The sequence below is a fragment of the Suncus etruscus genome, chromosome 19 (genome assembly GCF_024139225.1).
Source record: "Suncus etruscus isolate mSunEtr1 chromosome 19, mSunEtr1.pri.cur, whole genome shotgun sequence".
Classification (NCBI taxonomy): domain Eukaryota; kingdom Metazoa; phylum Chordata; class Mammalia; order Eulipotyphla; family Soricidae; genus Suncus; species Suncus etruscus.
Genome location: NC_064866.1, coordinates 7,224,310 through 7,237,530, shown reverse-complemented (window position 1 = coordinate 7,237,530; position 13,221 = coordinate 7,224,310). Strand labels below are relative to the sequence as shown.

The following is a 13,221-nucleotide window of genomic DNA, read 5'->3' as shown; positions in this document are numbered from 1 at the left end:
CTATCTGGGAAAAACAGGAGACACTGGTTGGGTAGCAATAAATAATCCACAATAAGTAATCCATACAAATATGGAAACTATAGCAGGCAAGAAAACTCACACTACAAGCTGTTTACCCACAAGCTAGTTGTTCCACTAGTGGAACCACAAGCTAGATGACAGCTTTCTCCCTAGCTCTCTACTCCCCATTTATTGAGATCCAATCAAAACTCCTCTCCAGATGAAAGGCAATGGGAAAACAAATAATTAAGATACAAACGGGAACTATTTCAAAGGCCTCAATTTACCTCACTCTAAGATCCAACTAGAATGCTCCCTGAACACAGAGCTAACATGCAGGGTGTAACTCCTATAACAAAACAACAAAGTATGCAAAAGGGCCTGTTCGATGCTCAGACCCTTGGTTTACTACAAACAGAAAAGCTGCACCCCAGGCTTTTCTGAGTGGACGATAGACTCCAAGTGACTAACACAGGAATCAGCTCATGGTCAGCTTGCTGATATTTTTGTGTGTTTTCCTTTGCCACAAATAAAATCAGCAGTTCCACCTACAGTATGAGTGGAAAAAAAGAGAGCCTAAGGGCAAACAGAAGTGAACGATGCATAAATATCTCATCAGGTAGAGACAGCAACACTCAGGGGTACACGTTCCCTGTGCTTAGCTGTCCAGCACCCACTTTCCCTTGGGAAGGCCAGTACCATTCCCCTTAAAGCAGTAGCCTCTGGATAAGATTCCCTGAACGTGAATTTTACTCCCAGGTCTCTGAAAGCAAATGCAGGGACTCAAAGATATCAGGAGTTTCCAACCATCGGCTAGTGATGGGCTGAACATGGGCAGGAGAGTTGTTTTATTTTTGTTTGCTTGTTTTGATCGGAAGGTCACTCCTGGCAGTGCCCAGGGGTTACTCCTGGCTCTGCACTCAGAAATCGCTCTTGCCAGGCACAGTGGACCATATGGGATGCTGGATTCGATCCACCATCTGTCCTGGATCGGCTGCAAGCAAGGCAAATATGCCCTACCACAGTACTATCTCTTGGGCAGGAGAGTTGGGAGTGCATAGCCCAAGTAGGCTGACCTTCTGCTATTCATCCACTCCCAAAGCAATACAGAAATACAGTGTCATGTGGAGAAGGGGCCCCCTAAATGCCAACTGTGGAGTGCTGATATTAGGCTCCCCAGTCAGCTCTGGCTTTCCAAGATGAAGACAAGACCATTTGCCTCCATCAAGATCCTCAACTCTTAAACTTTCCTCCTAGGGATCCTAAATGAGGGGCCAAATTCATAATTGTAAAACTGATTTCAAAAGCAAGCATAAGCTCTAAGTATAAAAGTTGACAGGCAAGAACTCTCTTGAGCCCCTTTCCCCCTTGAGCCACAGCAGAAATGATCCTGCAAGCACCCCCATGGGAAGAGGGTCAGGGAAGTAGCACCAAGTTTCATGCCTTTGCTTGTGGATCTCTAGTAGCATCCTCAGACATCACAACAGCAGCAACAACAAAACAATGGAAAGAGAAAGGAAAACCTGAATATGCGCTAATATTTTATTTTCTCTTTGGAATTCTAGTCTCTTGGATGCTAAATAAGACAGAAATAAGACATAGAGAGATGTGTTGTTAAAAAAAAAAAAGGCAAAATCAGACAAGGTCAAAAAAGATTCTGGGGTCAGTACCTCCTCTGCTTTCTTAGCTGCCAAACTCAGTGGCTGCTGCTCAGAAATTCGACCCTAGAGGCCAGAGGGGACAAAAGGAGGTACAGTTACAACCACCATGGTCTCCCCACGAGGCACACAAGCAGGGCCTTCAGCACTTTCCACGAGGAGGGTTCACTCCAAATGGGTTCTCTACACAACCTTCCATTAACCTGCAAACCCACTTAAGCAGAACAGCCTGATCCCTAGGCAGCTAGTCACCCATGTTTCAGCTCTAATTGGCCAAGAAGACACCCCAGCACTTATACAACTTAGCTGTTCCAAACTCAAGGACAGAAGGGGATTCGAAGGGTCAGAGCCTAGAGTGAAGACCATGCCCAGAAATGGTGACACACCGTAGCATCACTGTAATGGCTGACACACATCCGGGCAGTAAGACATCCTTTTGCAAGGCCACCAGACAAGTTGGCAAAGTGTGTGGAACATAAAAGTCAGAGAAGGCTTTCTAGAACCCCCTCCAGTGCTACTGCCACCTTCCACTCTATGGGGACCTGTAACTCTGCTGTTAGGGGCCCCATGGGAGGAAGGAAGCACTGTCTGCCTGGCCCTGCCTTCCCTGCTGCACCCAGTACTAGCCTCCAGTCTCCAACTTGTGAAGGATGGAAATCAACCCAAGAACTCACCACAGTGGCACTTGCTAAACTCTGCCTCCAAGTCAGGGGGAAGGGCAGGGTGTTTGCAAAAAGCAAAATGCCAATCCACCCTGAACTAGATGCTCCAGATCAGTGAAGGTGAAAGTGCATGCTGGAAGAGATACAGCCAACACATAAAGAGGCAGGCAAACTCAGCACAGAAAGATAAGGAAGGAACCAGGATTGGTTCAAAACTAGGGACCAGGTGTGCCCCCCCCAAAAAAAACAAACAAAAAAATAAAGAAATAAAATATTTATGACTGGGGGTCAGAGAGATAGCATGAAGGTAGGACATTTGCCTTGCATGCAGAAGGATGGTGGTTCGAATCCCGGCATCTCATATGGTCCACCGAGCCTGTCAGGAGTGATTTCTGAGCATAGAGCCAGGAATAACCCCTGAGCACTGCCGTGTATGACCCGAAAACAGAACAAAAAAAATCAATAAAATATTTATGACTGAAAGCTAACTACAATCATGTTTGTAATCATGGTGTTTAAATAAAGATTTTATATTAAAAAATTGGGGATCAACCAAAAACCCAACATATATATGTAACATAAAATAATTCTGTCATCGCTATCCTAAAAAAAAAAATAAAACTAGGAACCACCACTCATGACCTGGGCTGCCGCTTTCATTTCTCTGGGGTGGGGGGGTGGGGGGTGAGAAAAGCTCATTCTTTGGGGTTTTTTTGGGCCATACATGACGGTACTCAGGGGTTACTCCTGTTTCTGCATCCAGAAATTGCTCCTGGCAAGGAGATGTGGGATGCGTACTGGGAACAGGGGTGGAGGGAGGACAACAGTGGTGCTGGGAATGGCCCTCATTCATTGTCACTATGTGCCTCAAATATTACTGTGAAAAATTTGTAATTCACTTTGAGCACAATAAAAATTTTAAAAAAATGAAAAGAAAAGAAATCGCTCCTGACTTGGAGGACGATATGGGATGCTGGGGATCGAACCTGCGTCTGTCTGGGTCAGCTGTGTGCAAGGCAAACACTACCTACCACTATGTAACCGCACTGGCCCCAGAATATCTAATTCATAAATTAAGTATCCAGCACACTGGAGATAGCAGAAAGTGAAAATTTGTGCCAGGAAGTGCTCATTATCTTGTCCTCCAAGTTCTAAGCTGTTAAAGAGAAGGAGAGTAGAGCTTAGCTACATCAGAGTTGTAGGGCTGTTGGGCAGGTGGGAAAGAGAAGGGCCAGAGCTCCCAGAGTCACCTGGAGAATTTCCCTGAACCACACATATGTGCTCAGAGGAGCTGCTCCAGAAGTTCTAGGAGACAGAGTGATAGTACAAAGGGTAGGGTGCATCATCAATCTCCAGCAGCCCATATGGTTCCCCAAACCCACCAGGAATGATCCCTGAGTGCAAAGTCAGGAATAAGCCCTGAGTTCTCAGGGTATGGCTCCCAAACAGAAAAGCAAACAATCTACACCTGGAGAGGTAGTTTAGCATGTAAGATGGCTTCCTGCATGTGGCCAACCCTGATTTTTTCCCCAGCACCTCATATCATTCCCATGTCTCCCACTAGTACTTATTTTTGAGTGCAGAGCCAGGGGGGGCATGGCCCTTTCATTCCCCTTTCCCCTCCAAAGGAATCTAAAGAGCTGTGATTAATTAAAAATTATGGGGCCGGAGAGATAGCATGGAGGCAAAGCGTTTGCCTTTCATGCAGCAGGTCATTGGTTCAAATCCCAGCATCCCATATGGTCCCCTGTGCCTGCCAGGAGCGATTTCTGAGTGTGGAGCAAGGAGGAACCCCTGAGCACTGCCGGGTGTGACCCAAAAAAACAAAAAACAAAACAAAACAAAAAGCATGTGCCAGCACTAATAGGGTCTCAGCTTGGAAGAAATTCTGGTGGGGGAGTTTGCCCAGACAGTTGGGCAAAGGCAAGGAAAGTGTGTGTGGCGACCATGTTTGTTCTCAGGACTCTAGTGCTGAGGTGGGTCAGGAGAGGTCCTTGCTCTTAAGCTAGTTTTAACTGATATATCCCCCTTATCTTCTGTGTTAACTGGAAGGGGATCTCACACTCTGGAGACAGTGCTCACACACTTGAACTGTATGCATAGCATGGAGGGGTGAGGCTGGAGTCACACTAGCAACTGGGACAATTGCCTTGTGCATCACCAACTCTGGTTTAATCCCCAGCACTCCACAGTGTCCCTTGACCCGCCGGGAATGATTCATGAATGCAGAGTTGGAGTAAGCCCTGAACATCACTGCGCATACTCCCCCCTCCCCAAAAAACATTAAAATATAAGTAAACATTCAGCCTAACAGGGTTCTAGTTTGCAAGGCAGGTGCTCTACCCAGCCCCCACAAAGCCTATATATATATATATTTGTTGTTGTTGTTGTTGTTAGGTTTGAACTATGGAGGTGAGAACACCTGATGATGGTTGGGGTTGGGGGCTGGAGCTTAGTTCTGTGCTTGGAGGTCCCCTAATGTTCTTGTTCCTAATATGTACATCTGATGTGTTTAGGACTTGGAATCTATAGGCATCAATGTCACTCTCTAGTCTAGGGGTTCAATAACAATAGGAGCTGGGGTGTAAGGCCAAACCCCCATCCACCGAAGCACCATCTTAAGAAAGAGAATACATGGTATATATGCGTGGAAAGATAGTACATGTGTGGTAGGGTGCTTACAAATGGCTACCCGAAAAGGGAATTCAAAGAATGGTTAAGCTCTATGGGGGTCGGAGAAATAGCACATGCGGCCCATCCAGGAATGACCAGGTTCAATTCCCAGCATCCCATGTGGTCCTCCAGCCTTCCAGGGGTGATTTCTGAGTGCAGAGCCAGGAGTAACTCCTGAGCACTGCTAGGTGTGACCACCAAACCAATCAACCAATAAATAAACTTTAAAATAAAAGCTCTCTAGGGTTGTGATCTCTCAACCCCTCACCTGGCTGAAGTACCCTGATCTCCAGCAGGTTGGAGGTGCGCTCTGCCAGCCGCACCCAGGTGTGGTTGTAGTTCCTTCGCCACAGCTCTGCCAGGCACTGGTACTTGCCCGCCTCCGTGTCACTAGCCCGACTGATGCTCAGACGCACATTATTGCTGGATTCTGCTTTCTCGATGGCTGTCCGGGTCCGGAAACTGGAGGATCGGTCCCCCCACTGCACGCCTCCATCCCGGGTGAAGGTCACCAGGTCGTGGAACTCCACGGTGCCCACTGGTTGGAAGCGCCATGTTACTGACACAGGTACCCTCACTGGAAAATGGGGTTTGAGGATGCACTGTAAGTCGAAGGAGTCGCTGTAGGTCACCCCTGGTGTCCGGGAGATGGCTGTCACTGCAAAACCTGTTTCTGGAGAAAGAGAGAAAGAGACTGAGCAAAAGGGGACCCATGGTTCTTTTGGGGTTTGCTGCTTTCTCTTTGGATACCAGGCAAAGCTGCCCTTGCCAACAACCCCAGCAGTTGACAAAGGAAGATGACAATTCTTCTTAGGTGATACTTCCCTGCCCATCAGTCCTTTCTATGGGGAGACGTGAAGATGGACATTGCAGGATTCCAGACTGAGCCAGAAAAGCAAGTCGCACACGTCTAACACCTGTGCTAGCTGGTCCCCCATCCCCACCTGCCCACCGGCCCCCCTCAGCTCCAGAGAAAGAAGGGGGAGATAGAAGAGGTGCCTGATTCCTGGCTGGGAAGGGCAAGTTTGCTCTTGGTGCCCCTTTGCCCCAAGGGGAAAGAAAGGCAATGGGAGGACACAGCAGGAGAGATCTGAGGTGGCAGGCAGGTTCTACAGGGACAGGGGCCCTCCTAAATGAGCTACTGAACCCTGGTTTTGTCAATTCAGGGAGCCTTGAGTACTAGCAAGGAGGTGAGAGGTACAACCTCAAGGGCAGGCAGGGCTGACTCAGTGCTGTCGGGGTGTCTAGGCTGGTGCCCTGCCTTTGTTCTGCTCGTCCTGGTCTTGGCTTAATCCTCAAACAACCATGGAATGCAAGAAGACTTTCACTCCTCTTTCGACATAGAGTCATGGGGAGTGAGCAAAATGCAGAGCAGCTAGTAGCTAGGAATGGAATATTGGGCATCAAATCTGCAGGTCACTGATTCGATAGACCTTTGTTTGCTTCACTCAGAGCAAGCATCAAGGATCAGGTAAAGGGCACAGACCTTGAAGCTATCCCACTTCCTGTTTTTGTGATGGTGGACAAGTTACCCAACTTCTCTCTGCCTCTGTGTCCTCCTCCATCTATGACATAGTTCTTTATGAGGATGGAATGAATTAGGTCTCATAAAATCCTAGCACACAGTATAAACTTCATTAAGGAAAATGAAATAGAGGAACTGGCCTTACACGTGTGAGACTGTGGATTCAATCCTAATATGCAGAGAACTCTAGGTGTTCAAATTTGGGGGCAGAAGGGAGGGGTTTTGAGCCATACCCAGCAGTACGTGGAACTTAATTCTGACTGCTCTCAGGAATCACTCCTGGTGGTGCTTGGGGAACCAAAAAGGTGCTGAAGGTCAAACCTGGTTAGTCTTGGCAGCAAATGCATTCATACTATCTCTTCAGTCCAATAGATGTTTAATTTACATTTCATAAGCTATTGGTTATGAACTAAAAGAGTCGAGACATAGTTCTTCATCTTTTTGTTTTTGTTTCTGTGCCACACCCGGTGATACTTGGGGTGCTCCTGGCTCTGTGCTCAGAAATCGCTCTTGGCAGGCTTGGGGGACCATATGGGATATCAGGGGTTGAACCCAGGTCCATCCTGGGTTGGCTGCATGCAAGGCAAACGCCCTACAGCTGTGCTATCTCTCTAGCCTAACACATAGTTGTCCATCTTGAAACATTGGGTTGAAGGGCCAGAGTAATAGGTAGGGTGCTTGCCTTGCTTGCATGCAGTCGACCTAAGTTCGATTCTCATCACCCATGTAGTCCCCAAGCACTGCCAGGAATAATTCCTGAGTAAAGAGCTAAGAGTAAGCCATGATTACTGGGTAGGGGTCCAGATATATAACTTTAGGGACAGGCCTACACCAGGCATCCCTGCCTCTCTAGGGGAGAGGGTGAGAGTTCCTCAGAGAAAGTGACTATGTAACCAGGGTCACAGCACACAACTTTTGGGTTGCCTTCAGCAAATGGCCATAACAGCCCAGCTTAAACAGGACACTGGTGACAGTCCCCTGCGCACCTATCCTCACCCCCTAGGCTAAGAGGGCAACCCAATTACAAGATAGCTGTCTTTTGTGTCACAGTTGAAATTGACAACTGTTGTCCAGTATATCTTTCTGTTCTTTCATAACCTTGGACTGCCTGAGTTCTACTTCAATCAGCATTGCCCAAGGGCTGGAGAAGCAGGGATCAGACCCAGACCCCTAGGTCAGCACCTCTGGGTAACCCCTGACCATAAGAATAATAGAAAATGGGGCCAGAACTACAGACAATGACTTGTATTGGACAAACTAGTCTGCCTGGAGCCTAGAGTTGGTCTTATGCCAGGAAACTTCAGGGGTAGGGTCTCCTTGTATTTAGGCCAAGGCTTTTCCTTTTCATGTCCCTCATATTTTGGTGGGCCTATGCAAACAATAACTGCCACTCTAACACCATTTTTACGGTGCTCCTTTGACTCTAATTCTTGTGTGTGTGTGTGTGTGTGTGTGTGTGTGTGTGTGTGTGTGTGCGTGTGTGTGATTTTTGGGTCACACCCGGCAGTGCTCAGGGGTTACTCCTGGCTCCATGCTCAGAAATTGCTCCTGGCAGGCACTGGGGACCATATGGGACGCCGGGATTTGAATCGATGACCTTCTGCATGAAAGGCAAATGCCTTATCTCCATGCTATCTCTCCAGCCCCTTTGACTCTAATTCTTAAAAAAACAAAACAAAACAAAAAAAAAACACTTAAACTTTTGAGGTTAACTTAAACTAATATGCATGTGCATGGAAATGTAAAAAAAAATTCTATGCCTTCAATGTTTAAGGAGTTACATAAGTTTTATGGCCTTAGATTGCTTTGTGTACTGCTAAGAAATGTTATAATGTACAACAATCTGGGGACTTAAGGGACCAAGTAATTGTACATGGGTTTTGTTTTATTTTTCTTAATGTTCTTTGGCTGAAAAGTTCAAAATTAAGATATCGGCAAGGGGATTTCTTCTGAGAATTCTGTTTATGGGTGATTGTCCTTCCACTGTAACTTTACCTTGTCCTCTTTCTTTGCATCTTTGTTCTCATAATTAAAAATAAAAAGTTAAAAAAAAAGAAAGAAAATGGGGCCAGAGAGAGAGCATGGAGGTAAGGCATTTGCCTTGTATGCAAAAGGACAGTGGTTCAAATCCCAGCATCCCATATGGTCCCCCGAGCCTGCCAGGAGCGACTTCTGAGTGTAGAGCCAGGAGTAACCTCTGTGTGCTGCCGGGTGTGACCCACAAACCAGAAAAAAACAAACAAACAAACAAACATAAGGAAAACATCTGGGGAGAACCTGGATGTATAAACATACTTGTAAATACCTAACCAACATTCATTCTTCAGCATGAGGTCAAGAAAGTCTCTATCATGGATAGAAGCCCAGTGTTTTCTTTATGGGTTCTACCTCACTGCCCATACCATAGCAGACCTGGGCACAAGGGGTTGAGTTCAGTGAGAAGTTTCTGGAACTGTTTCTGGAGACAGAATCTGAGCTTTGTGAGCACTGCTAAAAACAGGTTAGTCACTGGGATTAAAATTTCAGAAAATCTGGCTGGAGATGTAGCTCTGTGGCAGAGTCTTGCACATGGCACCAACCTTACATACATAAGTCTATGGGTCTGATCCCAAGCAATGTGAGGAAAATAGAAATAATAGATGCTGGAGCAATAATAAGTGAACAGACTACTTGCCTTGCATATGCCCAACTCAGATTCAGTTCCCTGCACCCCATATATTTCCCTGAGCATTACCAAGAATGATCTCTAGGGCCCTGAGAGATAGCACAGCGGCGTTTGCCTTGCAAGCAGCCGATCCAGGACCAAAGGTGGTTGGTTCGAATCCCGGTGTCCCATATGGTCCCCCGTGCCTGCCAGGAGCTATTTCTGAGCAGACAGCCAGGAGTAACCCCTGAGCAACACCGGGTGTGGCCCAAAAACCAAAAAAAAAAAAGAATGATCTCTAAGCACAGAGCCAAGGATCAGCCCTGAGCACTGCTATTATATGGAACAAAATAAAAATTAAGCAAAAAGAAGAAAGCAAAAGAAATTCCAATGTGAGGGATCAGGGAGAGGGATAGAGAACTTTGGGGCTGCCATCTTTAAAGGGGTGTGTCCAAAGACAATCTCAGTGACCAGAACATAAAATCTCAGAGGACACCTACATCGTGGTCTCCCAATCAACAGGAAAGGAACAAGACCGGCCACTTTCCTGCAAAGTAGCTGGCTGGCCTTTTCAATTTAATCTGCTGCCTCCATTAGGCAGACAGGCGCCTCTTTCGTGGTCCTATCTTAGATGCTTTGGTTTTAGCAAATCTCAAGATGTCTTTTAATTTCATGCTAAAAAGGAAATGGCTATCTGAGGGAAGGGCCTTATAGAGGAGTCGATGAAAAACAAATAAATACAGCCTTTGCAATAAAATCAAGATAGCCTTCTGGTTTCCTGTGTTCGAACTGTGGGTCAGTCATATAAAAGCTCTAGCCCTGTCAGCTGACCTGGTTTGGCCTCCCTGTGACACAACCCTATCTACCTCTTGGTGAAATGATTATAGCTAAACCAGGTAATATTCCCACCATCAATGAAGAGGGTTCCTTTCTCTCTACACTCCAACACCCGTGGTTGACAGCTGGCTAGAATCCTTCTCTCTCCCAGCACTTGTCCCAGATGTGGTTATAGCTTCTGGCTATCACTAATTCACAGAAGATTGTGTGCATCATGGTTTCCTTCTACTGAACCCTGTGGAAGGAACCATCTCTTTCCTGCCAACACTGATTCAAGTCAGAGTGAGATTCTAAACACAGCAACAGCTTCCCTTTCTGGAAAACATCAGTCCATTACTTACCCAGAGCTGTGATGGAAACAGGGGTGCTGGCCCGGCGCTCCCCCACGATTTGCCACTCTCCATCCACAGCTCTCACCCACTCAGTTACGTGGCACTCGTACTGCCCCTCATCTTCCTTCCTGCTGTTGAAGATGCTGAGGGTGAAGAAGTTGGGTTGCAACTGCTCCATCTGCACGCCCCCAAAATGGCTGCGCTCCCAATAGTTGGTGCCATATTGCACCGAGCCTTCGCGGTCCAGCCATAGGATATTGCTACGGCGGTTCTGCCTGTCCACCAGCTGCCAGATGACAGAGAAGCGGCCTTGGGGTCGGCCCACCGTGCGGATGCTGCAGGAGAAGTGGAGGTTCTCTCCTTCCAGGATGACGCTAGCGTTGCTGGCCACCTCCACCGAGATGCTACTCTCTGGGAAGAAGGAGAAAAGGCCACATTGGGGCTTTCCAATTCCCTCTACATAAATTTGTCAGCCTATATAGGTGTAGTGACCCTGGATGCAAACACTGACATGAGTTACTGCATATTCTGGCTGGGCATGGTGCTAGGCACAATTCACCAGGATTTTAATCCAGAAATTCTAGGTGATTTTTTTGATATATGCAAAGGACAAGGCAGTAAGGTCTTAGAGCTTGGGCCTACATCAGATGCTGAGATATACAATGCAATCTAAGGACATGAGACTTGGGACATCATACAATTTATCAGGAAACCTACTGGGGGATTAAGGAGGGGAGGGCTCCTGGAGATTTTCTGTTTGGATTTGCAGAAGTCAGAAAAAACAATAACACCTCCATTTTCCCACCAGGCACTTGGACAGCAGTGAAACTGAAGCACAACACGAGCTCTGTAACACATCACTTGCATCCTTTGGGGGGTGCTATTAGGAAGTGGGTGGAAACTGAATGGGGGAACACTTGGATGAAAATGCATGCTGAGTGTGGCCAATAAGAGAGCACAGATGGCATGGTCTCACAGTGGGTGTGTAGCGGGCTTTTAACAACAGATACCACAGCCCTCAGCTCTTCATTTCACCTGCAGCCCGGGGCTTCTGCTGCTCTTTGCCTTGAAATATTCTGGAATTAGAGTTAGGAAAAAGATCACACCCCCTCCTCACTGCCTCTGTCTAGCCTTTGCTGTCCCCTGAGTTCTAGGCATGAGCTCAACCATTTTATTGAAGCTCTATTTGCCTTCTTCTGTAAGATGAGGAGAGTGTTGTGTCTAGCGCACGCTTCTCTAACCACCCCAAACAAAAGTGACGTCGTGTGCATAAATCAGCTAACGTACAGAAGGTTTTGAAAAAAATGAATCACCGCGATGGTAATTAATTTCACTATTCTCCAAATTCTTTTGGTTTCTATAAATGTCAGAGGGATTCCAACCCATCTTAATGATGAATATATTAGCCTTCATCATGATCTCTATCGAGTTCACAAAGCCCCCAAAGTAATCATAACAAAACAAAGTATCATAACTAATTTGGCTCCAATTTTCTGGGCACTGCCCAGGGGAAGCAGACAACCAACTAAAATCAATCCATAAAATCAAATCCCAGATTAATAGGCCGGCCATTCGCTGAAGGGGGGGGGGGAAGGCCCACATACCCATGCAATTGAATCAGTCTTTTCTCCCTGCATCTCCCCAATAGGCAGCGATTGGCAAAGATGAGCTCAGAGACCCTGCACATAGCTCCTATGACTGTGAGAAATCCTGTCTGGAATATCTCTTAGAAGGGCCAAAAGATAATGCGTGGAGTTGCTGTGTTTCCAATCAGACACCGTCTATGGCATATGGGACAAAAGCATGGATACTGAGGCAGGCTGCCTAAACGAAGGCATGGGAAGCCTTGAATCCAGCTCTGTTTAGCTTTGATTGCTTGCATGCAAAAAAGGAGCCACACATAATCCATACTTCTCAGGGCCTGGATCAGCATTTGGAAATATTTACAATATCATCACAAATAATCACAATATTCCTCTTTAAAAGCTTTAAACTATTATCAGTGCATGGAGAGGCATACACAAAGGCACCGTGGGGGAAAAACCCCTTATTGGCCGTAAGCAGAGGAACAAACAGCAGGACAGATCTCACTGGTTCCCTATTATCACCTCTAATGGGCTCTCAGATGACCCTAGGCTGTGATTCCGAGGATTGCTGCAGGGTGCTCTGTGATTGAAGAAGCCTGGAAAGCTCTCCCAGTTAGGTGCAACTTGGAGAAAGAAAAAAACAAACAAAAAAACAACCCGCAAACCAATTTGGCCTCCCAGGCAGAGATGTTCATGAATTCTGCACTACCCTGCTCATTCAGACTATCTGCGAGGGTTTCCAGGTCTGAGAAAAGGCAGGCGACAAATTCAAATACTCCGGATTAGTGAAAAAAAAAAAACAAAACAAAAAAAAAAAACAGGACAGAACTGATGAGAATCTAAGTGCACGTTGACAAATGAAATTCCAAACCAGCAGGTGGATGATGTTGGCATAGGCTAAAGCGCAGGGCGGTGGATTTGGGAGTTAGAAGCAAATGTTTCTAATGCAATGCAAGCTCATTTGCTATGGGAATCCAGGCTCTGTCACTTCTCTGTATGGTGCTCTGGTTTATCCATTCACTGCAAGGGTGTAAAATTGGCCTCCACAGGGACCAGAGGGGCTGGAGCAGAGTAGGAGATGAGCTATGCAGAAGCACTTTCAGCTGGCTCTCAGAGGAAAAGCGCCATTAAATTCCAAGGTATAATCACCATTACCGATGTGATCATTGTTTTTCTTGGTAGACTTACCCAAGTGGCCTTGGGGCAGGATCTGGTGGTGCTGGGGGACTTTAACTACCCAGTTATCTGCTGGAAAAGCAATATAGCAGGCCACAGATCATCAAACAAGTTCTTGGAAGGGGGTG

The 13,221-nt window shown here is 46.6% G+C and overlaps 1 protein-coding gene across 1 annotated transcript in view; it reads right to left on the bottom strand.

Moving 5' to 3' along the window:
- IGSF3 (immunoglobulin superfamily member 3) overlaps positions 1 to 13,221 on the bottom strand; it is a 107,482-nt gene that overhangs the window by 31,888 nt on the left and 62,373 nt on the right. The window contains exons 5-6 of the mRNA XM_049765900.1: positions 10,341 to 10,742; positions 5,262 to 5,666 (exon numbers count right to left, since the gene is read on the bottom strand). Of these exons, the coding sequence (XP_049621857.1) occupies positions 5,262 to 5,666; positions 10,341 to 10,742 (807 nt within the window). The remainder of the gene's footprint in view (positions 1 to 5,261; positions 5,667 to 10,340; positions 10,743 to 13,221) is intronic.